At 46.8% G+C, this 23747-nt stretch overlaps 6 protein-coding genes across 6 annotated transcripts; 2 read left to right on the forward strand and 4 right to left on the reverse strand.

Moving 5' to 3' along the window:
• Positions 1–1054: 1054 nt before the first annotated feature.
• EV420DRAFT_1650662 (uncharacterized protein) lies at positions 1055–1816 on the reverse strand (the record flags this gene model as incomplete). The annotated part of the gene is made up of 5 exons (XM_060478485.1): positions 1055–1135; positions 1186–1292; positions 1341–1394; positions 1699–1707; positions 1759–1816. The coding sequence occupies 5 exons, from the start codon at positions 1814–1816 to the stop codon at positions 1055–1057; spliced, it is 309 nt and encodes a 102-aa protein (XP_060323436.1).
• A 2648-nt stretch (positions 1817–4464) lies between these two features.
• EV420DRAFT_1165638 (uncharacterized protein) lies at positions 4465–5431 on the forward strand. The gene is made up of 5 exons (XM_060466165.1): positions 4465–4818; positions 4875–4916; positions 4978–5142; positions 5201–5210; positions 5270–5431. Exons 1-5 carry the CDS (start codon positions 4724–4726, stop codon positions 5381–5383), a joined length of 426 nt encoding a protein of 141 aa, XP_060323437.1. The 5' UTR covers positions 4465–4723; the 3' UTR covers positions 5384–5431.
• An 834-nt stretch (positions 5432–6265) lies between these two features.
• On the forward strand, positions 6266–8253 carry EV420DRAFT_1165645 (uncharacterized protein). Its single transcript, XM_060466166.1, has 5 exons — positions 6266–6327; positions 6379–6427; positions 6481–6534; positions 6589–6940; positions 6994–8253. Exons 4-5 carry the CDS (start codon positions 6607–6609, stop codon positions 8112–8114), a joined length of 1455 nt encoding a protein of 484 aa, XP_060323438.1. The 5' UTR covers positions 6266–6327; positions 6379–6427; positions 6481–6534; positions 6589–6606; the 3' UTR covers positions 8115–8253.
• A 3892-nt stretch (positions 8254–12145) lies between these two features.
• EV420DRAFT_1582695 (uncharacterized protein) lies at positions 12146–13736 on the reverse strand. Its single transcript, XM_060474706.1, has 3 exons — positions 13511–13736; positions 13334–13455; positions 12146–13281 (listed from the first exon to the last, which is right to left on the reverse strand). Exons 1-3 carry the CDS (start codon positions 13538–13540, stop codon positions 12399–12401), a joined length of 1035 nt encoding a protein of 344 aa, XP_060323439.1. The 5' UTR covers positions 13541–13736; the 3' UTR covers positions 12146–12398.
• A 180-nt stretch (positions 13737–13916) lies between these two features.
• Positions 13917–14129, reverse strand: EV420DRAFT_1228021 (uncharacterized protein; the record flags this gene model as incomplete). Its single annotated transcript, XM_060466522.1, has 1 exon — positions 13917–14129. A coding segment is annotated over one exon (213 nt), but the record flags the coding sequence as incomplete, so codon positions are not given.
• Positions 14130–14247: 118 nt separating this feature from the next.
• On the reverse strand, positions 14248–15229 carry EV420DRAFT_1733251 (uncharacterized protein; the record flags this gene model as incomplete). Its single annotated transcript, XM_060479948.1, has 6 exons — positions 14248–14400; positions 14458–14538; positions 14590–14641; positions 14698–14904; positions 14943–15020; positions 15073–15229. The coding sequence occupies 6 exons, from the start codon at positions 15227–15229 to the stop codon at positions 14343–14345; spliced, it is 633 nt and encodes a 210-aa protein (XP_060323441.1). The 3' UTR covers positions 14248–14342.
• Positions 15230–23747: the final 8518 nt, after the last annotated feature.

Raw genomic sequence — 23747 nt, forward strand, 5'->3', positions numbered from 1 at the left:
CATGCAAAAAGACGTGTCAGAGTTTGATTCTATGTTGCCGGCCGGAGCAAGCGCTCAAGTCCAACTTTGATCGTGTTCTGGCTTCCTCGATGCTTCTCCTTGGGTGGGTTTCGAAGTTCTAAAGATTGGTATGTCGATAGCAGAAAGCGTGAGAGGGCATTCGTACCGCTCCTTAGTAATTGGTCAAACGCTGTATGATTGAGATAACGCACTCAGATCTCAGAGCTTTCCAAACCCAGATAACAGCACGATTCAATATTGGTGCTAAATGTATGGTAGAGTATCGGTACGGCGCCAAAGGGCTGCTAGCACATCTGTAATATGTGATCTAGACAGGGCTGTTAGAATTACAACGCTTTACATCCTAAAGATGGGCGTACCATTGATTACACAGTGACTATTGACGCAACTGCTATGAGAGATTTCTTCAAGAATGGAGAAATATAAGGGAGAAAGAATATATGGCGGAGAAAATATCCCCAGAGTTCACGAAGCCATGACAGTCAAGACAAAGAGCGCGATTAGCCTGCGGCCCGGGCGGCAGGATTCCCGACTCGGTTGTCGGCATTTGTTGGTTCCGATAGCTGCTGGTCCCCGAATACTTTTCTTTCTCTTGCCATGAGCTCCGTTTCTACTTACCCGCCACGCCGGTCAAATGAGCACCGTGAGCTTACATTCTCTCGTCGCTCGTTTATCTTCTAGTTGCAAGTTCATTACAGGATGACACTTCGGCATCCCAATCAGACGTGAAGGATACGCTGTCGGAATGTTATCTTGAGGATAACAGCCTTGGGCGCCTAGGTGTGTCATGTTTCGTTTTTCTGCTACCTTTCTGTTGAGTCGTCTGCAGCTGCAGTGTTGCCTTGGACGCAGCCTTCAAGACACGACACCAGCTTGCGGCCTCTTGGATTGCACCTATCTTCATTTTGCGCTTGCCGAAATGACAGGAGAAATGCACATAGCTGATCGCAACGCAGTGTATATTTGCACATTCTACCAATGAGATGGAAGCGACAGAATTCTGGATAAAGTTTGGTAAGCAAGAGACACATCTTTACACGACAGGCGTACCTGGTTTCATTCTAACGATCTCCCTGGTGTTCAGGACACTCATTGCACTGGACATATCACGATCCTAGATAAACCACTCAGCGGACGACCCGGCATAATGAAAGAAAACGATACCTTGAAAAGGCGCGTGGCCATGACAACGCGACCAGGAACCCAATCCTCGTTATCCGTCACGATGAAACTGGAGTGCTCAGCGCTCGATGCGGACGATGGTAATTCACCTGTTACGGTTTCAGAATATCACAATCATGACCTAGAAGCACACGCACTGATCACTAAATGAAATCCTTCTAGGGCCTCCGGGACTTTCGAAAGCCCTTTGCCTGTGTGTCACCAGCAGGTGAGAACTGAGCGTTCCCAGGCGTGGTCTTCCGTAGATCCAGTGACAATACAATCAAGAGAGACGTAAGAGCACCTGTATTGTCCTTTGTAAATGAACCAAAGAATATGAATATAACGGGGAAGATGCGTATCGGATATCACGTCAAGGTCAGAATAACGATATCCGCTGTGGACGGACAAGAACGTTCTGATAGGAAGAGGGAAACCGTGACGCTTTCCGTAGTATTTGATACTGTCACCATATGGGAGACTTTTCAAGTACAGATTCAACGGAAATGTACTCACCAGAACTAGCTAGCAACACATTAGAGTAAGTATTCCTCCTTTTGTTTTCTTTATCCGTACAAGCAGGGTGCTTTTCAGCGGAATGAGGTCGATGAGCATAAACGCGGCGTGGCGACATGGATTGCGAGCTGAATCTTCATAACGTGTGCCATGACTTGCAGTCCCAACATGTTCCGCCTTTGTGGTAGAGATACAAGATCTGACTGACAGGCAACACTGCATGGATGTCAATAGAAAGAAACGATCCTTTGGGGTAACAGACGTACTGCTGCTCGGACTTGTCTACATCCTTGATCCAAATTGCGCTCAACCGACTCACGTCATTGGTATGCACCCAAGGCCAATTACCAAGTTGCAGGCACAGCATAGCTTATTTGTGTGTCGTACCTTGAGCCTTCCAATCGTAGGGTATCGAGGAAGAGCACGATTCTCCGTCGCTATCTGACATAACCGCCCGCCTTCAGCTCTGGCCGTGTCCCCTCCAACTGAATCCGTCCGAGAGTAGCCGTGCTCTTGCTGTTCAAGGTAGGCCACGATGACAAGGTCGAGAAGAATATCACGAATCAGAAAAGTAGACGGGATTCGAGGAAGGGAAATGAACGACATGAGGATCGTTGAATGAAGGGACTGCGGATGTTTGTCACTGGCCGGCACCGGCGCGCCTGGTGAATTGCACAGCAACCGACGGGTTACTTAGCACTATGCGCCCGTTCACACGACGATTACGCGACGCGTCATAATACTATGCAAGTTCGGTAAACTGAAAAATTTCGAACTTGGACGGAAATACGAGTGCCACACCATTCTTGGACCCGTATGCACCCTTCCATCAGAGTGACTCTCAACATCGCTATACGCCTAAGAGAGCTTACTCAGTTAGAGGCTCAGCATAATTGGATAGCGGGTCGTACCTTGAGCCTTCCAATGTATTCTCCGTCGCTATCTGACACGGCCGCCAATCTTCGTGTCTCTTCCCACCATCCTTCGTCCCAGCCCGCACGAATGGCCAGGCTCTTGCCGCTCAAAATGTGCCATGAAAACAATGCCAAAAAGAGTATCGTGAATTGGAGGCGTCGATCATGAGTCGAGGACGGGAGACGGGCAACGTGATGGCTGTTGGATGAAAGATTGTTGATGTTTGCCATTGGCCGGCACCGACGCGGCGTGAATTGCACAGCCACTGTCAGTTGCATTAGGACTGCGTTCATTGACGCGACGGCCCGATGGTGCTAAAAGACGCGTCATTTAAGCGTAAAAACTGACTGGACTATCAATATTTCGTTTATGCCATTGCCGCAGTGCTGAACCTTCGCCCGTCACATTCTGGACCACTATTTTTTCTATTATTCCCTCCTCACAGCTTCTAGTCTTCTCACACTGCTGTCGAGCTGCGATTATACGGGATTTCTTTGGTGTATGTGACTGCTTTCGCAGAAATCTCGCAGCTCTTTAATAAGGCTGTCACGGTGTACTCTTTCAACTTACTTTCGTTTGTTGCCGCTCCTTTTGTCTGCCCTCTCGGAGAGACTACGCCTTTGAAACATTAGAAGGAGAGCTGGAAAAGGAAAAGATGATCACGAATATTTACGTTTCAGTTTGTATCCATGCATTCGAAGAAATTATTATGCACAACGGAGGTACGCACTTCCATGGTTCCATTCATTTCCGGAAGTGTGAGGGACCTGAGAATTGAACGTTCACTAGCATGATTGCGACAAGAGGAGTGGAGCTAATGAGCCCAAGAGAGCTCAAAAAAAAGTACATTGTGACAGACATATGAAAGAGGCACGAAATTTTTCGTGTCTACTAGAGAAAAATAGTATTGCCGCAGGTTGATGGCAGAGAGGAGCAGCCAACTAGGGAAGTAATACAAATAATAGTGGATGAGAACGTGGCGGGCAGGATTTCATTATTTCTGCAACTGATTAAAATAAATATGAATATTTCAGCTCACCATCATGCTTGGAAGAAGCGTTGTTTAGCATCATCGTCGCGTCAATGAGCACGTAGTCTTAAGAAACCCGGTGGTGGCTGTGCGGATCATGAGGGCCGCTGCGCCGGGCGGCTAATGACAAACATCTGCAATATTTTCATCCAACGGCCACCATGTCATTCATTTCCCTTTCTCGATACACGATCTACCTTTACAATTCATGATACTCCTATCAACCTTGTTGTCGCCATCTGTCTTACTATTCGCACTTCCCGAAATGAAGACGTTCAAACTGCAGGCTGAAGCTTGCAGGTTTGGCTCGGGTGAGTGAATTTCCGTTGAATCCGTCCTTGAAAAGTCTCTCATAGGTTCATGGTAGTCCATAACACAGACAACACAGACAACTTCGCAGTGGTTATCTTCCTATCAGAACATTCTTGTCCGTCTGAAGCGGACATCATTATCCTGGCCTCGATGTGATATCCAGTACGCGTCTTTTTCGCTGTATCTGTATTTTTTCATTCATTTACAAAGGATATTGCAGGTGTTCTTACGTCTCTCCCGGTCGTACTGGCTCAATGTCCACAGAAGAAATAGGCTAGAGTCCACGTCGCGGGACTGAAACTCGTCATGAGGCTTTCTTATTCTTCCAATAACTTTGCGTTGCCAATGCGATGTTCTTGATTCAACTCTCTTCAGACTTAGTACCAGGAAACAGTTCGAAAGGGGCTGATACGCAAGGGTACGTGGAACAAATGCTATGGGCTTTGTTTTTTGTACCTCTTCAAATACCAAATCTTGTTATAGGAGGCTTATCTGCCCGACAGGCCGGTGCTGACGTCTTCCTGAAGCACAAATGGACGGATACAGTCATACGGTTGCTTTGATACTCATCTCATCTTAGACCCGGGGATCACGAATCACCAAGCTAATGATTCTTAAGTGAAAAAAACACCTTTCCTCTATTGATTATCAATGACATCAACCATGAAAATGTACATCCAGCATTCTGGTGTAGGCCAGGGCAATATAGCATTACGGAGTTTTCCACCGTAGCTGAAACTTGACTGAAACTCTGTTTTTTTTATCTCGATGGCGATCCTGCATAAGTCCATTCTTCTGATTGTTGTAGATCTTTGTAATGCCTCCCAGGCCCTCCCTGGAGGCTGGAGATCAATAGATTGCCGGTAAGCATTCAATAAGCACTTCGTTTCATTCACCTCATAGATCTGATCTCCTCCAGCCTGTGGATGGATACTTGCCATGAATCAGTTCGTCAAAACTTGTACGTTCCGTCACTTCCGTGTGAAATGTATTCGCCTAGCTTTCAGGGACGTTATTCTTAGATGGCGCAACGGCGGCAATCCTCTCTCAGCAAACGCCTACCCTGAAGAAGATCAAGGCGTTTTATCACCTCCCGAAACAAGCGCGTTCTTTCTTCTCCATAATCATCTTCAACACACAGCTCCTGCGCTTCTTTACATCTTAACATTGACGATGGCCCGCGAAAGGTTATATATCGCTTCCTTCTCCTCTATGCCATCTTGAATCCTGACCAGAAGGCAGCAGGGCTCCGGTTGTGAGTTCTCTTTCTTTGTTCTTTAGGTGGTATTGCTTGACGAAGTTGGATGTCGGTAGATACGAGGAAAATACGTCTGCGATTACCATCTCGGCGTGGTATCGATCTATGCCGACAAAGCAGATCGGAACGGCTATGTACTCGATAGCCGAACCCGAGGCCCCAACACATAGTGGGTATGGCGGTGGCGCAGGGGTGATAATTAAGGGAAGGCGTTGATATGTACTGGTTTGTGCTGCTGCGAGCCAGATACAATTCTAATACTGGCTTAGCGTAGTATATATCGCCGTTTTTCCTGTAGATAGTAATGTATCGAGATGTATCTAATACAAACGGAACATGAATACACACATTTTTGCGTCGCGCACTTTAGGATTCCGATGGGAATCACAAGCGGCCTCCAGGACGCATCTTCAGGGGACCCTCAAACATCGATTTGGCTCGTCGTGTCTCAGAGCCGCTAAAGTGGTAATGACCATGCGTTGATATAGCCTGAGGCTAAGACTCGCGAGCTCACTTTAACAAAGTGTTCAAGTGGATCGTTTGCCGTTTCCTATTGGTGATCACATGTTTTGAGTCTCGGCAAATCAAATACGCGGACGCGACGACACTTGTTGCCAAAATGGCTTGTTGTCGGGTTCATGCTTCCATGAAAGGAAAGAAAAGATCATAGCTTCAGTATATGCCTCCCACGTAATGACGCAATGACGGTGTTGGGTGACCAACAACCATGACTCGGTTCTTTTTGCATCATGAAACTCTTAGACTATAGATTCAAAGGATGTGATGATTCTATCACTGAAACGGGTCTTTGAACAGGCTGTGCATCAAATCCCCGTGAGGATCTCGGTCCACCAGTAGACGAGTTGATCTGTAAACCAGGCGCTAATCTCTGTTCTGCGGTCGACACAAACAGCCTTTAATTTTAAGACACTGATTAGATCGGTATAGCGATAATCCAGGAAAGATGCAAAGTCATGGCCGGCTGTAATTGCTGCGGTATGCACATGTGATAAAAGGGCATTACGGCTTGCTCTCCCATAGTATAACAACCACCGTCCGATTCTCCACGATATTTCCCTTGAGCTGTCTCCGTGACACATTTATTACATTCATTGTATGTGCATCTTTCCATATCATTTATTGATTCAGCTAACGTTCGACAAAGGACCTCGCATTCTCAAGCTCATGAAAGTAATCATCCACCTGGATTTTTGGTATGTATTTTTGAGTAATATATTCGCCGATCAGTAATCTAACATGTGTGCAGAACTCAAGTAGGGACAACTAATTTCTCGGGCTCTGTTCCTTCTGTCAATATAAAGTGGGTTCGTCCCAATCTTTCAGATGTCGTCTTTTGGTTTAATGATTTCCCCAGGTGTGTCGAATTACTACCATGAACCGAATTTTAATATTTGTCCTTCAAATTGTCCTTCTCACCTCTCATGCCTTTGGAGCACCCATATCTCCAGAGGACAACCAAGACCTACCTGTATCTTCTGAAGATCGACGAACAGTGTCGAATATTGTATGGAGCTGCCTCGCAACAATATTCACATGCACTTGGCTTGCCATACATCCCAACGTCCCAGGTCGTAACACCACGACCAAGGGAGCAATTTCCTGCAGTATTGAACGCGCGAGGCTCATGATTATCGCAATTCTTGCACCAGAGATCATCGTTGGATGGGCTGCAGAGCAGTTTATGGTTGCTTGGAGGGTGCGTCACGGTGGGTACTTCATATTATCAGGAACTGTCTGAACTTACAGTGGAGATCAACAGGAGAGAAAATCTCTATTGCATCTATTATCCATGCTTGGAGAGAGAAAACAAACAAATCAAAGCCGACACTCTCTCATGGTTTTTTTCTCAGCATGGGGGGGTTCTACTACACCGACATGCCTACATCAGTTTACGAAGACTTGTTGGAATGTACCACCGACTCTGACACTCCACTCCTATCCGACAGTAGTCTTGAAACTGAGAACATCAAAGGAGTACTTGTTGATGTCCGTGCGCTTGAATCGGAACCAAGGCTAGCCAGAACCCTAGCGGCGATCAGTGCAGAGACCATCGAGGACAAAAGCAAACGAGATGCACTGTCCAAAATTATATCTATCCTCCAAATATCCTGGTTCATGATGCAATGCCTCGCTCGATCCGTTCAGCATCTCCCGATCACACTCCTTGAAATGGCAGCACTCGCATTTGCCGGCCTCAGCATCATGACTTACTGCTTGTGGTGGCACAAACCACTCAACGTTAACTACCATATATCTTTGGATCCGTTGAATTCAAGCGAATTCATGCGAACGTTGGCAACTAAAAGTCACAAAGAATCTGCTTCCCCAATGGCTTCCTCCGCCGACTTTTCGATAGGCGGGGTAAAGGACGCGTTGGTCTGGGTTTACAATGTGGCACGGACTTTCATTTTCGCACCGATAGAAGGCCGTAACAACATTGGAGATGGTGCCCTGCTATTGTCCTCGGGTTGCCCTGAACAGACGCTGATACCCTTTGTGATAGGGGTTTGTGTAGGATCATTATTCGGGGCATTCCATTGCATGGCTTGGTCATTCTACTTTCCATCCCACACGGAAATGCTACTGTGGCGATTTTCATCTGTGTCAGTCATGATTGGACTCCTTGCAGCAGTTGTTGTTATTTTCATTGTTGAGGGGTATTGTCCCAAGTGGATATCGAAGCTACCACGACTACTTCCATATTGGTTGATGGGCGATTCTGTTTGGGAGCTCTGTTTCACTGCATTATTTTTTGGTGGCATCCTCGCATACATCGTTGGGCGGATTATACTTATCGTCCTCGCTTTTACACAGCTACGTTCGCTGCCACAGCTAGCTTTTCATACAGTACAATGGACCGCTTACATACCTCATATATAGTTTCGGTTTCGGTTACTTTGCGCTTTCCGTATGTCAGGTCCTGGCGATTTCCTTCGTTATTAAATCACCTCCTTTGAATCCTCCTGCTTTATTTAGCGAGTGCATATTCTATCTTGAAGCCATTGGTGACGTTATTCTTGATTCCTCGTCTCCGGCATTGACAGCTTTCGGTATGTACTCGGGGTTTACGGTGGAGAAGCCCCCATTTATTCAAAATCCAAGCTTACGGTGAAGAGGTATACACCAGGGTCCCCCTCTCCTGTTAATACCAGCTCCCGTTCACTTCTCCGTAAGCCTTCCTATATCTTCCGACGTAAACGAACTAAAGAATATGAATACAATTTGAAGGCAGTGCAGGATATCACAGCGAGGCCAGAGTAGCGATATCTGCTGCAGACGGGCATCAGCCTACTGACGGGAAGTCATTCCTGTGAATCTGTCCAGTGAACGCGTTATTTGTTCTTTTATCTTGTGAGAGACTTTCAAGTACGGATTTAATGGAAGTTTAGTCACACGATTCAACTAACTATTAACACATCGGAACATATGTTCTCAGTACAGGCTAGCGCATAGAACAGGTACCTTCTGGCAGAATGCGGTCGATCCTAGCGGTATGGATTTCAAGGTACATCGTGTTGGAGTATCAAGTGTCGCGCATCGCAGTGCAGTTGCCGTCGGGATCTTCGGTTGTCAGGCAAGGAAGCTTGTTCTTCTCCTCGGCCTTGTTTACTACATAGTATTACTTCTATTAGGTGTACAGTGTAGATAAATAGCTAGACGAACAACGATAACCCTCGCCTGTTTGCGAGGGTTCCCTGCTACATGATATATCCGGGTGAGCGGCTGGAGAATTACCGCTTATCTCAACACACCGGGCGTGAGGAAAGCACGAAGAACGATAGCTCAGACATTGTCTTGTCAGACCGGTGTTGGCGGAAGAGAGCAGTAAGCAGCCTGATGGCGCCAGGCAATGGTGAAGATGACGGGTTGATGACGGGGCGTCTTCTGAACCTAACAACACCAAATCCTATCACTCTCGATATGGCAACTCCGAGTCCCGCTTCTTTCCGACAATGGCCAGCAAATGCGATTTTAGGGCATTCAGTCTAGCGTATACCATTATTATTATACTCCGCCTCCCCAGATCTCCCTCACATCCTAAAACTCCTCTCAAAAACCTCATCCCGCTCCCCGTTTCTCTTTAGCCAAGCAGCATACATTTCATGACATCGCGTTCTATGCCTCATCCATATACTCGGATCGTACCCATACGGAGTTCTCGAATCCATGACAGGGAAACACCCACACGCCTTACACTCTACGGAATATTTCTTCACCTCCCCTGTCCATTCATCTTCCTCGAGGAACCGCTGCCTCTGATCCGCATTCAAATTGCGTTTCGTACCATCCGGTTTGTAAAGGATGGGTTTTTGGGAGAGGGAGGCGATGAAGCGTTTTCGCTGGGGTGTTTCCTTGATTTTTATGTTCCCATCGACTCGGATGGAGTCCTCCGGTTCGTTATCGATAGGTACGAGTTTGGCGCGTTTAGGGAGGGGCTTCACCGGCCGACTCGGACCTGGGGATGGTGTGCTGTGTTATGGGTTATCTGTCAGTGGTCATTTTGAATCGTCGACGGACTGGGAACATACCCAACGACCTCGGCACCTTCTGCTTCCTCCTCGGTGCTGGACCGAGTCGTGAGGGTCCCCCTGATGGAACTCTCAGCTATCTTTTGAGTCAATAAGACGTCATATCTCTTTGCGCGTTTCGGAGGTTGCTCATCGATAGCCGGTTTTCTATTAAACGGGTTATCAGGTATTGTTTTAACGCGTCAACGAAATTCGAACGTACGAAACTACAACAGGTTTGATAAGATCTGCTGTTTCTTTGTTTTTCGTGCTAGATCGTTTCAAGGGCTTCTCCACGACGGTTTCATTGATTTCCTCGGTTCGTCGCAGGGCCTCGAACCTCTTTGCTCGTTTCTGCGGTGGCTCGTTGACTCTAATAGGGGAACGTTAACCCTTGTCAGAAAGACGTCCAGAAAAAAGAACCCACTCGATATTCTGCTCTTCTTGCCAGGTTTGATGCTCTTCTTCATCGGGAGCAACTTCGCTTGTTCGGGTCGAGGGCTTTTCCGTGACTGAATTATCACCGATCGTCTCGGTCAATGGCGAGACCTCGATTTTCCTTCCTCGTTTCTGATGCAGCTCTTGTGCTCTAGTGGGAAAATTTTAATCCTTGTCAGAAAGTCAAGAACGAAAAACCCACTCGATATTCTGCCCTCGCTGCCAGGCGTCATGTTCTTCGTCGTCAGGCTCTGATTCGTCCCTATCCCAGAACGTCAGTCAACCTTAATATATGAACATTCTACAGACATACCTCGAGGTAACCCATCGCGGTCCCGAAGACCTAGCCCTGCCTTTCTTCTTCTTCACCACCCTCTTAGGCACCTCTTCCTCCCTCAATTCCCTCTCCAAAGCCTCGCGTTGCTCCCTACCGCAACACAAAAATCAGCCACCCCCAAAAAAGCCTCCCTAATCCACTCACCTTTCTCTCTCCCTCTCCCTAATCGCCTTCGTCCTCCTCGTCCCCCCTCCCGCATTAACATCAATCCCCCGCCTCTTCGCGAATTCCAACAACTCGCGTCTCGAGAAGGTTTCCTCCTCCGTCAACATCTCCGTAACGCGCATCCGAACCTTATCCTCCGCCTCCTTGCGGATTCTCTCGAACTCATCTAGCATGAGGAGGTCCTCCCCGGTGAGCTCCCCGAGGGTGGGATACTCGGTATCGTGAGAGTGGCCGAAACGGATGAGCTCTGGGATATGAGGAAGTGGGGGGTGGTAAGCCTTTTTTGTCCTCGCCATAGTCAGACAAGCTATTGGAAGACAAGTCGAAAATAAGAGAGACAAGTGTGAAGATAAACAAAGACTCTGTTCTCGACCCGGAGGCGTGACCGTTTGAATTTCAACGCGCGCGCACACACGTGAAAGGGTGTTTACTTTGTCCCCCGGGTGTTATTATTTTTTCGCCACATTGTTCCGCAAAAGGGAGTTTCTTTGAATGGCGGGCGCAGTTGTTAATCTAACCGAATATTTCCTTCCTTCTTTCTTTCGCAATACGCTTGAGTTTGGGGCAAGGAAAGAGTCACAACAGGCCCAGTGTCTGTACTCTGTACGAGAGCGTCTTGATCATTATTCCGTGCATGCACAGGAACAGTAATGTCATTCTTATTTAACCATCATTTGCTGCCTACAAACGCAGGGCATCGCAGATACAAGAACACAATTAATTTTCCATACAAAAATCTAAGTAAAATGAAGGCCGCACGGTGCCGCAGAAGAGGAAAGGGTTTGCTGTCAATATATCGTAATATTACCCTGAGTGTGACGAATCTTGGATAAACCACAGATTGAAATGGTTAGGTCTTGCGCCGGTACCGGTTGCTCGCGTCAACGCACTGAGGAGAACCCATGATGCAAGTCTACTGGCGGATTCCACCTTCACCCTTCGTCTCAAAATCACGTTATGCTACCTGTGAAGCTTCTAACATGGATTCCGACGACCTGGGAAAAAGATCAATACTGGTTTCCCCTATTTTCTACGACTGGGATCATACAAAAACGAAGTTGGACAAGTGGATGCTGAGTGAGATCGATCAGTCGGAGAAGCTTTACTGCTGAAGAAAGGAAAATCTCAAAGGCAATCACGCAATCACCATAACTTTACTAAGAATGTGAACTTGACTCAAAGTCAAAAAAATCGAGACGTGGCTCAACTCGTAAGCTAGCAGCCAAGGGAGGAGGATGACAGTGCCTACCCGCAGACATGTTCCCTCTCCGTTAGTCCTGGATATCTCCTCCGTTTTCGACGATGACCATGTCATGTCTTTTAAGCGCCGTATCTAATTTTCTTTTGATTCATCGAAGTATGTGCAATCTCCACAAGAATACAGTGCCGCTGGGCACATTATCGCGTGATGTACAAGAGCAACAGCCGTGTTTAATCATCGTTAATTAATCACCTACAAATGCAAAAATCAAAAGGCGTCATGGATTTAGGGGCTAACTATCCCCGTACAATGTAGCACTCAGAGAGCTATCATTTACTTGGAATGTTTTGTACTATAATCTACGTGAGTAACATGGAGCGAATTATCGTTTAAATACATCAAGAATTGATCAAGAAGACTAATATTTTTACCGTCAAGGTATCAGAATATATACGCATAGTGTAGATTGAGCATGCCATAGTTCGTCAAAAGCCGAGCCACGATGAAAAGGTATATCAGGACCAAATCAGAACTACCTTGCCCCCGTCGTAATCGCCCCCCGCTAATAGCGCCGGTCTCAGCTCAACATCAACATCCGGAAAGGCATTCAGGAAGGACAGGCGCCCCTTCAGCTTCCTCATAACATCCCAATCAACCAGACCAAGACACACGTGCCTCAGCTGTCCGACAATCCTGGACTCGACCATGTCGAGTATGAGATTAACGTCCGTGTCGCACAAAATTTCCGGGTTCAGGAATGAAAGTGTACGCAGATTCGGCAACACAGAAGGGACGATTCGCTGGTTAGAGTTGGTGTAAGGAGGAGACGATGCACGGGAAAGCATTGCGACGAGGTCACGACAGTCGCAGCTCCAAAACAAGTCCAGTTCAGTCAAGGAGTTTGAACACTGTGACCGCTCAATGAAACGGAGGAGAGGTGAGCAAGACCTAGAGTGACCGGAGAAATTTTCAAACCGCAATGATCGGAGACGAGTAGCGGTTATTGCCTCCAGAAAATCGATATGGTGTGATTTTATGTCGAGATGCTGTAGGAAAGGCATCTCAACGTGAGCGGGAGAAACTGTGAAGGCTCTGTAGTTAGCCAGCTTGGGGACGCGTAATGTGAGGTCTACGACATTTGGGCAGATTCTGGGAATCTGCAGTAGGGTGGAATCATCGGGAACTATCGCATGAAGGCTGTGGAGGGGAGAGTGGGATATCTGCATGAAATCTTCCCAGATTGAGGTGTGGGCTTTTAGATTCATTGATTGCCAGCGATGGCTTTGCGTAGAGAGCAGTGAGAATAAGGATCTTGACGCGGAATCAGATAATCGCTGATGATGTGCGATTTTAATGTGCACGGAAAGGGTGATACTGAGAGGAGCGTCTCCGGAGCGACTGGAGGATCTCGGTGAGGATTATGTTGGCGGTCCCTGAATCAGAGGGCGACACGAGCCATGGTATGTCGAGGATGACTATGGTGGACCATAGGAACTTTGAGGATACGGTGACGCTTCTCCATGCGCTGTTTACTCTCCCAAGGACCCAAGGACCATCGGAGAGATCGAAAGACTGTACAGGGGCTCTTTCGATCTGATAGGTAGTGCTTGAAGATTTTTTGGAGGACTTCCACCGGAAGAACGGTTGATGGATCCATCAGGTGCAGGCCTAGTACGAATGGTTACTTGAAATGAAGTCCTTTTGTGTAGTGTACTCACCTGAGCACTGAGGGAAGTCTGGCGTTGACTATCGATGATGACGGTTCGATAAGAAGGCTGGTTGGGGTGGATATGTATGGTATTTGTTTACGTGTGTTACTCCGTCGAATTTTCCTGTACTAAATGGTATGTGGATCGTGGACCCTCGGTTCAGCCTGCCCGTTAACTAAGTCACTGAGACTAATTTAAAGGACCAGGCTCGAAATAGGATATCATTCTCGAAATAAGACATACATATCGGCAAAACCGATGAAGAACGCCAGATATACCAACCCACACCAACGTCATGACCATTCGAAGTCACGGCGACCTTCTCCGTACTTTCTCTGTTATGTTTCTTGCCACATTTTCATTCCACCCATAGGTCAACGCGTTTGCAAACCCTACAAACTGTGTTGACGCCTGCATGATCTGTAGAACCCTAGATGAGTGACCCGATGCTTCGACGAGCCGGTTACAGATCCCGGGTATCCACAGAACAATATATGCAATCGGGTACGCGTTCAAAAGCAACATCTTCGAGATGTGCTTCTGCTGGTCATGACAATGAAGGGAAATACTTGCAAAGACCGTTCGAGGTGAAGACGGTTTTGTTTCAACATGGAGCGTTTGAAGATTGATCGCAGGGAATTCTTGATAGGGTACTCAGTACATCTGGATCGATCGGGAGGATTGTTTCACTGAGATCTTGGAATCCGTCATGGAGGTCCGTTCTGAAATGAGAGGTATTCTGTGCTGAAGTTAGGCTGAAGAGTGTGATTCGCCTTCCGTAGATAGATGTATAAGTATGTGTACAGGCCTGCGTCGCGTATACGTCAGGAATAACTTTTCGAGAGACACGATCATTTGGACTTACCGATCTCGATGAATATGAACAAGAGAACGCCACCCGTGAGTCAGTACATACCGCACATAGACAGGTTCGGGTGTCAGCCAGCTAAGAGGATCTATCAATAAGAATTACAATTGCAGCGAAGTATTTTCATACCACCAATTACCAGTGACGGCCGTATAGTAACCTTTCCCGAGCGCAATGAAGCCTGAGAATTTGATAGTCAGTCGTGTGTGTGATGACTACAAAGTGATATCCGCCTACTTGTCAGGATAGGCATCACCCAGGTACAACCACACATCATACAGATGAACCGCCGTTTGTTTTTACTCGATTTTTCCGACCATGAAGACTCAGGAGATGCGGTAACGATCATGACGGTCACTATAGAGATCGCCAGGATGGACGTATCAGTCGCCCATACGTGTCGCGCTTTAGTCTCGAATATGTAAACAGGCCATCTGAAGCTACCTGAGTAGACAGTTGTTCAATAAACCCGTTTGCAATACAAACTGGCGTTCGCGATAAAGGACCAGTAGAGAGAACGACGGATCCAGATATTACGTTGTTCGTAGCATTGGTAAAATCTACACATTTTTTAAAAACATTGGTCGCATCAGTGGTCAGGTTGGGGCTCACCTGCAATGGCCAAGTTCAATATGAGTAGGTGTCGATGATGCTTCTTCAACGGGAGGAATGTGTAGCAGAGGATGATAAATCCGGAGCCCAGAGAGGAAAGCGCGCTTCCAACAAGGTTGCTAAGAGCCAGTACCAGTTCAAAGTCGCTCAGTACCATTGGTGAAGATGGCCAGGATAGCAGGTTGCTCTGAAGATACGAGGTAGCAAACCATAGCCTTATTTGATGAAGCAGTCATACTAATACGTCACGACCCAATCATGATGTGGATTCTTTCTTGAAACAAATCAGGGTTCGAGCAATGATAAGCACGGTACCGTCGATATTGTAAATTTACAATACGTTCCTCGAAAGAATTGAAAGGGCCCTGTAAACACAGGTTCGAGGCTATGTCGCGGAAGAGCAGCAATTCATTGATGATTAGGATCAGGATGCTCATGCTAAGGAAGGCTGCTTTGCACTGAATTAAAAGAGATGGTATCCACATATACATATACGAAACAGCACTACTCACCTCGATACCCGAAGTTCATCGCATAATCGTCCGACACGACTGGAGTGGGGGGTCTGATTTCAGGATAACAATCGTGAAGGGAGCTATGTCTCTGCCATCTGGAGAACGGTTATCCTCAGCTCTCAGCTATGCCATCAAGGTAGTTCGACAAAAATAGTGGTTCCCTGTTTGTCATTTTCGGAAGCGTCCTGCTGTGATTGGCATTCAGGCTTCGTCTAAAGATTCAGCTGCGCAGACGCCGATCACGCCTTGACATTGTGCCTTGCCGCCAAACATAGCCAATGAGAAGGGGAGTTGGAGGCTCTCCGATTCAAAAGCCACAGAATACTCCGGAAAGTCAAAAATAGAGTGAGTTCATCGTGATTCGATCCAAAGAGCTGCGGAGGCGAAGAGTGATCCCCTTTCTATTTTTGGATCGCTTTTACCTTTGACCATTTGCGGCTTACTGCATTGTCTGCCAACGATTATTCATATCCTGTGTTTCAGCAATGTGCCTCTCATATACAGACCTCGCCACATGACAGAGTCACGAATTGATGCTCAGAACATATATAGAATACGAGCGCTAAGCGCCAAGGATCACCGCGGAAGTGTGTCGCACCTCCTACAAGAGGAATCCTCGCCCGTCCGTTATATCCAGACAGCGCAGCTGGAGTGAACTAGACTGTGAGCCCGCGCAAATAGCAGTGTCAACTGTATTACGTGCCTTCGTGCACATCCCGTACCACAGAAACAAGCACCACAAAACCGGCAGATGCCTATAATGACGAGAACATTCGCACTTGGTGGCAGGGAACCGACTTTGCTATACAGCCTCCGTCCGTTGACGTAGCAGTACCAAAGTGCGACCATCTACCTCAAGCAAATGATCCTTAGTAAACCAACCGGACCCCCGGACGACAGTAATACACATACTTGTTAGACAGACCGTGGTACACCAACAACCATGCAGCTGGTGTAAAGGCATCTTTGAAGTTGGCCACAACATTTACTACTGTTTGATCTTATGAAATGATTTAAACCACGGATTCACTAGAAACGCACACACCAGGCCTGCTTAGCTGCGTAGCCCTCTGCGCCAAAGGGATTGAGACTGCCATTGATATGGTGGTACGACGCGAACGGCGGCCATGGCTTATCATATCGCAATGTACTGTGAAAATTTTTACGTTCTGCCAATGGGACAAAAGCGACCAAATTCTGGATAGAATTCGGTAAAGAAGAGACTTCTTCTTGAGCGACATGCGCACCTCATTTCCAGCTAACAATGACTATCGCTGTAAGCCACTCGCAAAACTCGCACGCATTGGAGAACGATCCATAGTCCTGGATAAACCCATCAATGCACGACCCAGAATGATGGAAAAACGCTATACGTGAGAAATGTGCGTAGCCTTGAGAACGTTGCTAGGATACTAGTCGTCAACTACGACTTCCGGGAATGTAGAAATTATTTTACTTGTTGTGTTGACCAGCAGATAACAACCAAGGATTGCTAGGTTTCGGTAGACCTGATACCAATACAATCGCGAGATTTCACTCACCTGAGCTCACACTGGCCGCCTTTTCCAATCTTTCTCGGTATAATCTGGGACCTTGCACAAAAATAGATACCTTCTAGCGGAACGCGGTCCATGAGCCAAAACGCAGACTAGCAGCGAAATCGGAAGCGGAGTTCTGGTAACGCATGACACAGTATGGTTATAGGCAGCAACGGCTTGCGGTCTGACCGTGACAGAGAACGCTGTGCAGATTTCGGTGCGAAGAAAGTTTCCTTGGGGAGACCGGGATGCCATATACTGCTTGGATTGGAATAAATCCTTCTCACCACCATCGAATAACGATTCTAATCAAATTAATCGGTTCGAGGCTCAGGATAGCTGAATTGAATGTCGTACCTTGAGCCTTTCAAAGCCAGATATCAACCGACAGTATAATCCTGCATCGTTTCTGACCCTTCCAAGTTGTGCCCCTCACTCGACTATTTTCATCCTAGACAGTCAGGCTCTAGCTCCCGTCGGCTGGTTTTATGGAAAGTATCTTGAATTTGGAAGGTAAAATAGCAACAACGATCGTCGGTCGAGAAAGAGAAATAAACGACAAGAGTGGCCCCATGCCGTTACGCAAAGATTATGGATGTTTGTCATTGGTCGGCACCGGTGCAGGCTCCCCACGAATTGCACAGCCACCGTCGGCCTTCGTTGATGACTGCACGCTCATTGACGCGAAAGGACGTGTCATAGAAAAGTGACGAATAACGGGAACTCTGCTGGAGTTAAGTACCGTATGAGTTTGGTAAATAATATTGTCGGTTACGTCACCTTACCTGCACGCATTTCCTGCCGACTTGCACAAAAGCAGGTACCACAGTACTCCTGGGCGCCGACAATGGTGAGACCACATTACACTTGGCAGTGCAGGAAAGTTATAGTCTCCGTCTGTTGCCGTAGAGGTTGTAGTACATGCACTGAACCGCAGTGAATGCTATCAACGCAAGCGAGGGAACACCTATACGATCCTCTGTAAATCGACGGAAGATCCCAGAAAGCAGTGATGCACGTACTTTTTATACTAGCTACAGTACGCAAACGACAATGCAGATGGCAGAACGACATATTCTGAAGCTAGCCACACTTTTCATCGCTATTTTCCATTATAAGACAATTTAAATCAGAGATTTATCGGAATATAGCTCACCATGCCTAGCCAGCCTAATGCGGTTGCCGAGCCCTCTCTGCATATCTTTGCTGTAGACGCCGAGTAAGTCGCAGCTGCTTCAAGAAGAGACAGAACGAATATCGAAGAGCGAGAATTCCATTGGCGTGATGTTCTGACGCGAAGAGTAGGCGTGGCTCAACGCAACGCACAGTGTAGAATTGCACATTCTGCCTACGAGACGAAAGTAACAAGTTCTAGATTAACTTCATTAAAGCAGAGACATCTCCTTGAGAGACAGACACACCTCATTTCCGTCTAATAGTAGCCGTTACCTTCGCTGCGTTTATAGCACTAGTACAAAGAACGTTCCATGATCCTGGATAAATCGCTCAGCGTACGACCGAAGAAAACTACAGATGGGCACACCTTGTTAAGGCACGTAACACAGAGAACGCGGCGAGGATACTTAGTTCTCGATATCCGTCCCAATATCGCTTCAGGCCTGCATACAGACAATGATAATTCGCCTGATGTTGTTTTGGAGTAACATTCGCGAATACAAGGCAAACGTACAGACCACAGGATGCCAGCGTTCTACGACCCCCTAGGAATAGCGATTTGAACGGAATTCGTTACAGTAAAGCCATCTACGTTATTTGCTGTGTTACTGCGCGTCATCAAAGAGCGATCCTAATCCATTTACTCAATTCGAGGGTCAGGAACGCTGAATTTTCACGCCGTACCTTGAGCCTGTCGCCATCCAACTCAGCCTCTAGCCAATCCTCCCCAACCATTTTCATCCCGGGCAGTCAGGGTCCGGCTCAAAACTGATCGTAATCATTCTTGAGAAATGCGTCGTGAGCCGTAAATGTTGAACAGCGGCGATGGTCGCCTGTCGAGGAAGAGAAAGAAGCGACATGGTGGTAGTCGGATGAAAAGATTGCGGATGTTTGTCATTGGCCGGCGGCGGTCCTCACGAGCTGCACAGCCACCGTCGGCTTTTGTTGAGACCACGCGCTCGTTGACGCGACGATGATGCTCAATAACGCGTCATTTAAACGGGACAAGCATCTCGCATATTGCACTTTTGTTCAAGCACTTGCCACAACGCGGAACCTCCTGTCATGTGCATGGACGCGTCATCGGTCTGACTTCCACTCACCTCTCCTTTCCTGCGGGCAAAGTTATTGAATCCTTCCTTGCTTTTCACAAATATTACACTTAGCGATCTGTTGTCTGAATCGTCGAAGAACAGGACAGCTAGATAGGGCGTTGCTGAACCATAGAAGCGGGAACGTTGTATGGTTCGTCGTCTTGGGAGTGCTTTGACAATGATTTCTTGGTAATTGGCTTTGCTTTTGAATTTCGTCACTGATAAATATTTTCCGTCTTCCGCAGTATCAAAAAAAAAGCTATTCTTATTCTCTGCCAGAGCTTATATATTATACCATCTGCTGGTCCGAGCCTGCGATCTCTTGGGAATCATGGGGTCTGTGCATCGCTCTAGTCAGGTGTGGGGTTTCTACGGAATATGTCTCCACTTCTCAATTAAAACCTCAACGAACAGATGATTTTCTATCGGTATTCAGAATAGGTGCCGTTCGGTGCTTCAGATGCAAAGTCATCGCTTTGTTCATTGATTTCCAATTTCCAATAGAAGCGGTCGCTGTAATGATTTATTTAAAAATGATGGATTCTCGAAAAGAAAAAAGTTTGACCGCCAATACAGACGATCTACCCGCGTGTGACAACCATATCGACAAAATACATGACGTCGATAGTGCAAGCCCTCTGAGTGCGGGTATAGTCTTTTGCGGGCAAAAACTTTTAATTTTTTTCGGAATCCCATTTTTGAAATCATAATATCTGATAGAGAAAAGTGCAAGACAAGCGCCACCCATCATGGTGATTCCTTCCCCTTCAAATCCGGGGCGGAGTCTCAGTTATTACCTTAATGTTGTGTCCTTCGCACCCCACTACACAACTCTCGAATTCTCCACAGTTTCACGACCCTTCCCCTCCAAGCAAACTGTCGTCTATCGAGGTTCGATCAAGTAACGCGATGAATACGCTTGCCGACTGCGCCACCAAAAAAATCCCTCTCTGGCTCAGGAAGTACCATGAAGACAGCATCGCTAAGGCGTCTACGGTAGAGGACAACTCGGATAAAAGAGGCAACTGTGGGGGTCGCAAGAGGGCTTCATCGTAAGTCTCGGCAGAATTTTATATCACAACACACTTAATGTCTATCTAGTGTTGATGGGGACGCTGGACGTCCCGGTCCGTCAAAGCTCGTCAAGTACTAGGCTGGACCAATGGTTTTTCAAGTGTATGTACTGGCTCTATCTTTATTTCATAAAACTGATCTTCGAACTTAGCCCGAGACTGATCGTCTATCGTTCGAAACAGCCTGTTCGTCCAACGAAGTCCTCGGGTTCCGACAGGCATGTTCTTTTATTTCTGATTGCTCTTTGTTTTTACAAAAAATGTTCAGTGCTCCTGTTCCTCATCGCATTGCTCCACCACCAGAACGCGCTAGAAGAATTGAACCCTTTGCCATTCAAGACTCCGTTGACCTCAGCTGGATTCCCAAGACGTATCTACAGGTAGTAAAAGGCGACACGTCAATGCACAGTCACTTTATGTCGGAGTGCATGTACCCGATGCCAATCTACGACGAACTCGGTAACATCAAGAGGAGCAATCCAACACATGCAATGAGTTCCTGGACAACGACGAATGAGTTCAAGTCACCAAAGAATACAGTGTCGTATGCTAGGGGTGCGACAACCCGGTAGCGGTTGATTGCCGCAATGGATATTATTATCCAAACTTCTGGGTAAAGCAAAGATCGCTTTGTGCTGGAGTTTACATGCTTTGGTTTCAGGGGAAGGGGTTGAACCCCAATTCAGACAAGGAGTGGCTCATTAGGAAGGAACAAGCATTGAATTGAGGAGTGTTGGCAAGAATCTGGGGCATTGCTAAAAACAAAATTTTATATTATTCTATCACATTGATTTCGTATAGTTTATCGGTCTTGAATGTTCTCACACTTGACTCTCGAGTCTAATACCTTAATTACGGTTTAAGCCTTAGAAAAAAATTTGTCCTTAATTAAGGCCTTAACCACAACACTGCGAGCACTCATTGCAGTTTTATCTCCGTAGTTATGTAAGTATACCTACGTTATTGAAGTTCCTGTTTGATTACAATTCTCACGAGTCTACAACTCCCAGAAGGATGCTATCAAACCTCTCTTTCAAATACCGGCGCTGCCCGATCCAGGTGTACCGAAGACGAATCGGACCGGGGTCTTTCGGTTACTAAATCGGGTGCGATATAATTTTGGTTCTGTTTGTTTCTGAAGCCGTTGCTAAAACGGGTCCCGGTCTTCCGACATTTCGTTCTCCCTCCTACCACCATCATACATGCGTATTCATCCTGTACCCCCCACTTCCTGTGAGGATTTCAATCAATAAATTTCTTCTTTCCTCTCATCGACGGCTCTTGTAAGTCTTGAGGTGAAGATGACGACCATAGACAGGGTCGCATGATAACTAACACGGTTCGTACTGCGCCCTTCTCTCGTGCATATAAAGGTGTCCTGACAAGAATTCCTAGTTATTTATACACCTAGGGCTGTTAGCCACTGTAACAGGCGCCACTGAACAAGCCTGGCCCTCGCGATTGAACGTCAAATTTATCGACGACCCTGCGCGCAGACACGACTTTTTGAATTCCAGAGGGTCCGACACCGAGATGCTATATGTAGGAAAGGCGGATTCTCATAGAGGTCATGAAAAGCCCTGAGTAGGCACTTGTTGCTGAAGGTGATCCACCTTCCCTTGTTTCCTGTCTATCACGCATCTCACAATGCATTCCTTCTAGAATCGCACCTCGACAAGTGTGAACTATGGAACAACAGGATAGTGTGTAGGAAAGTTGAGAGCCGATTCGAAGTGCTCAGAAGCCTTCTGTTGGACGAAAACGTGCGTTCTCTCATTTTCTGTGTTATGGTTATTCTCAATCACGTATGCAGCCGTCTCTCTCGTTTCTCATCTTATTGTGGCAGTAGACTGTTCTCCTTTCTTCTCAAAAATTATCTTCCTGCCGAACGCTAGGATTCAAAGAGGTAAGACAAGAATGCGAGGTGATATATCTACGCTGAATCTAGAGAGTAGGGACGCAATCTGGCTATCGCTATCGCTGACGCTACAGGCTGCTACCGGAAACAAGCACCATCCTATAGCGTGCAGACACTGTGAAGTCTATATTCTTTTCAAGCTTGACATCGTCTGTTCGAGCCCCAAATTGCCACTTCCGCTCTTCGGTCCCTGGTTTGAGCGCGTTGCGACCTCGAAGGGTTCATAATCCATCAGTAACTATCTTTATCTTCTTGAGTAGCAACAGCAACCTAAGTACGTCTTGTCCTTTGTTTATCTTTGCGCTATCCAATGCTAAGCCGCCATTTTTAGTGAACACAGTCTACTTCAAAAGGTGGCCAATGGATCCACAACCTTACTCAATCAGACGGTTGGACTTGCGCATCTGATGCAATTGTGTCAAAACAACCAGAGAACAGCCAAGGTCCTCTTTTCGTAGACTTCGCGGGTGTTTTGTAAGCAATTATTTCTCACGGATTAATGCGCTAGGATTAAGTGACATACCCTGATATTTGCGCCACCGAAGTCTTCACGCGTTTGCCAGAATGAACTAGATTCTACTGTCAGTCGAGGAAGCAACTCTTGGTAAGTGCCAAACCGTCGCCTTTCCTTCGGCGCGCTAAATTATCTATATGCACGCACAGATCTTGTCTTGTGGCTCTGAGCTCATCAGGATCGAAGTCTGCCTGTTGCACGTATTTTGTGACTCTTCTCGAGCGAAGGCGGACAGTTTACACCAGCAGAGAGATAGACGTCGCAGCCTAAACAATTAAGCGCCTTCGGTCATCTTCAATGGTATCGTCCTCGGTTTTTGTTAATGTTGTTTCTAAATCATGACTTCTCCTCTAGGTCTCGCCATACAGATCACTTTGGGGTGAAGATACTGTCATTCTTTCAATGAAAAGGTTTCACATGTACAGATCCAGGGACATCCAAGCCGAGGGTGTTCTGTTGATTTGTATATAACCACGACGTTTATTACAGGTTCGGTTCTGATCTTCGCGGATAACGGTATCAGGGAAGCGCTCGTGATATCTGCCCCTGTCCAAATCTACCTGATTCGGGCGTCATTGGAGCAACGGGGATTGAGAAGACCCTCTTATCCTCGTATATTTCTCATAAGCAGTTTCAGCCTGTGTTGTGGCTACTCGTCATGATGGAACACTGTTCCATCTGATACCTATTCACTGCCGTAACTGAAAAAAAACTCTTTTACGCCCTTGTCGCATTTCTATTTTCTCGGCGGTGGTCATCTCCCGCTAACTAGTTCCGGACGAGGTTGCCTAGTTTACCGAAGAGGATGGAGAACTTAGGGTTCGATCCAGAACGTCGCTTGCAGAGA

The sequence above is a fragment of the Desarmillaria tabescens genome, assembly GCF_030435595.1.
Source record: "Desarmillaria tabescens strain CCBAS 213 chromosome Unknown EV420scaffold_80, whole genome shotgun sequence".
Lineage (NCBI taxonomy): Eukaryota > Fungi > Basidiomycota > Agaricomycetes > Agaricales > Physalacriaceae > Desarmillaria > Desarmillaria tabescens.

Bases quoted from the DNA above. Each gene is read 5' to 3' on its own strand.
- EV420DRAFT_1165638 (XM_060466165.1), top strand. From the start codon at position 4,724: ATGGCGATCCTGCATAAGTCCATTCTTCTGATTGTTGTAGATCTTTGT. The intron at 4,819-4,874 runs GTAAGCATTCAA...GATCTCCTCCAG, and splicing joins TGGAGATCAATAGATTGCCG to CCTGTGGATGGATACTTGCC. The intron at 4,917-4,977 runs GTACGTTCCGTC...CGTTATTCTTAG, and splicing joins GAATCAGTTCGTCAAAACTT to ATGGCGCAACGGCGGCAATC.
- EV420DRAFT_1165645 (XM_060466166.1), top strand. From the start codon at position 6,607: ATGAACCGAATTTTAATATTTGTCCTTCAAATTGTCCTTCTCACCTCT. The intron at 6,941-6,993 runs GTGGGTACTTCA...GGAGATCAACAG, and splicing joins TGCTTGGAGGGTGCGTCACG to GAGAGAAAATCTCTATTGCA.
- EV420DRAFT_1582695 (XM_060474706.1), bottom strand. From the start codon at position 13,540: ATGGATCCATCAACCGTTCTTCCGGTGGAA. The intron at 13,456-13,510 runs GTCCTCCAAAAA...GCCCCTGTACAG, and splicing joins CAACCGTTCTTCCGGTGGAA to TCTTTCGATCTCTCCGATGG. The intron at 13,282-13,333 runs GTCGCCCTCTGA...GAGATCCTCCAG, and splicing joins CTCGACATACCATGGCTCGT to TCGCTCCGGAGACGCTCCTC.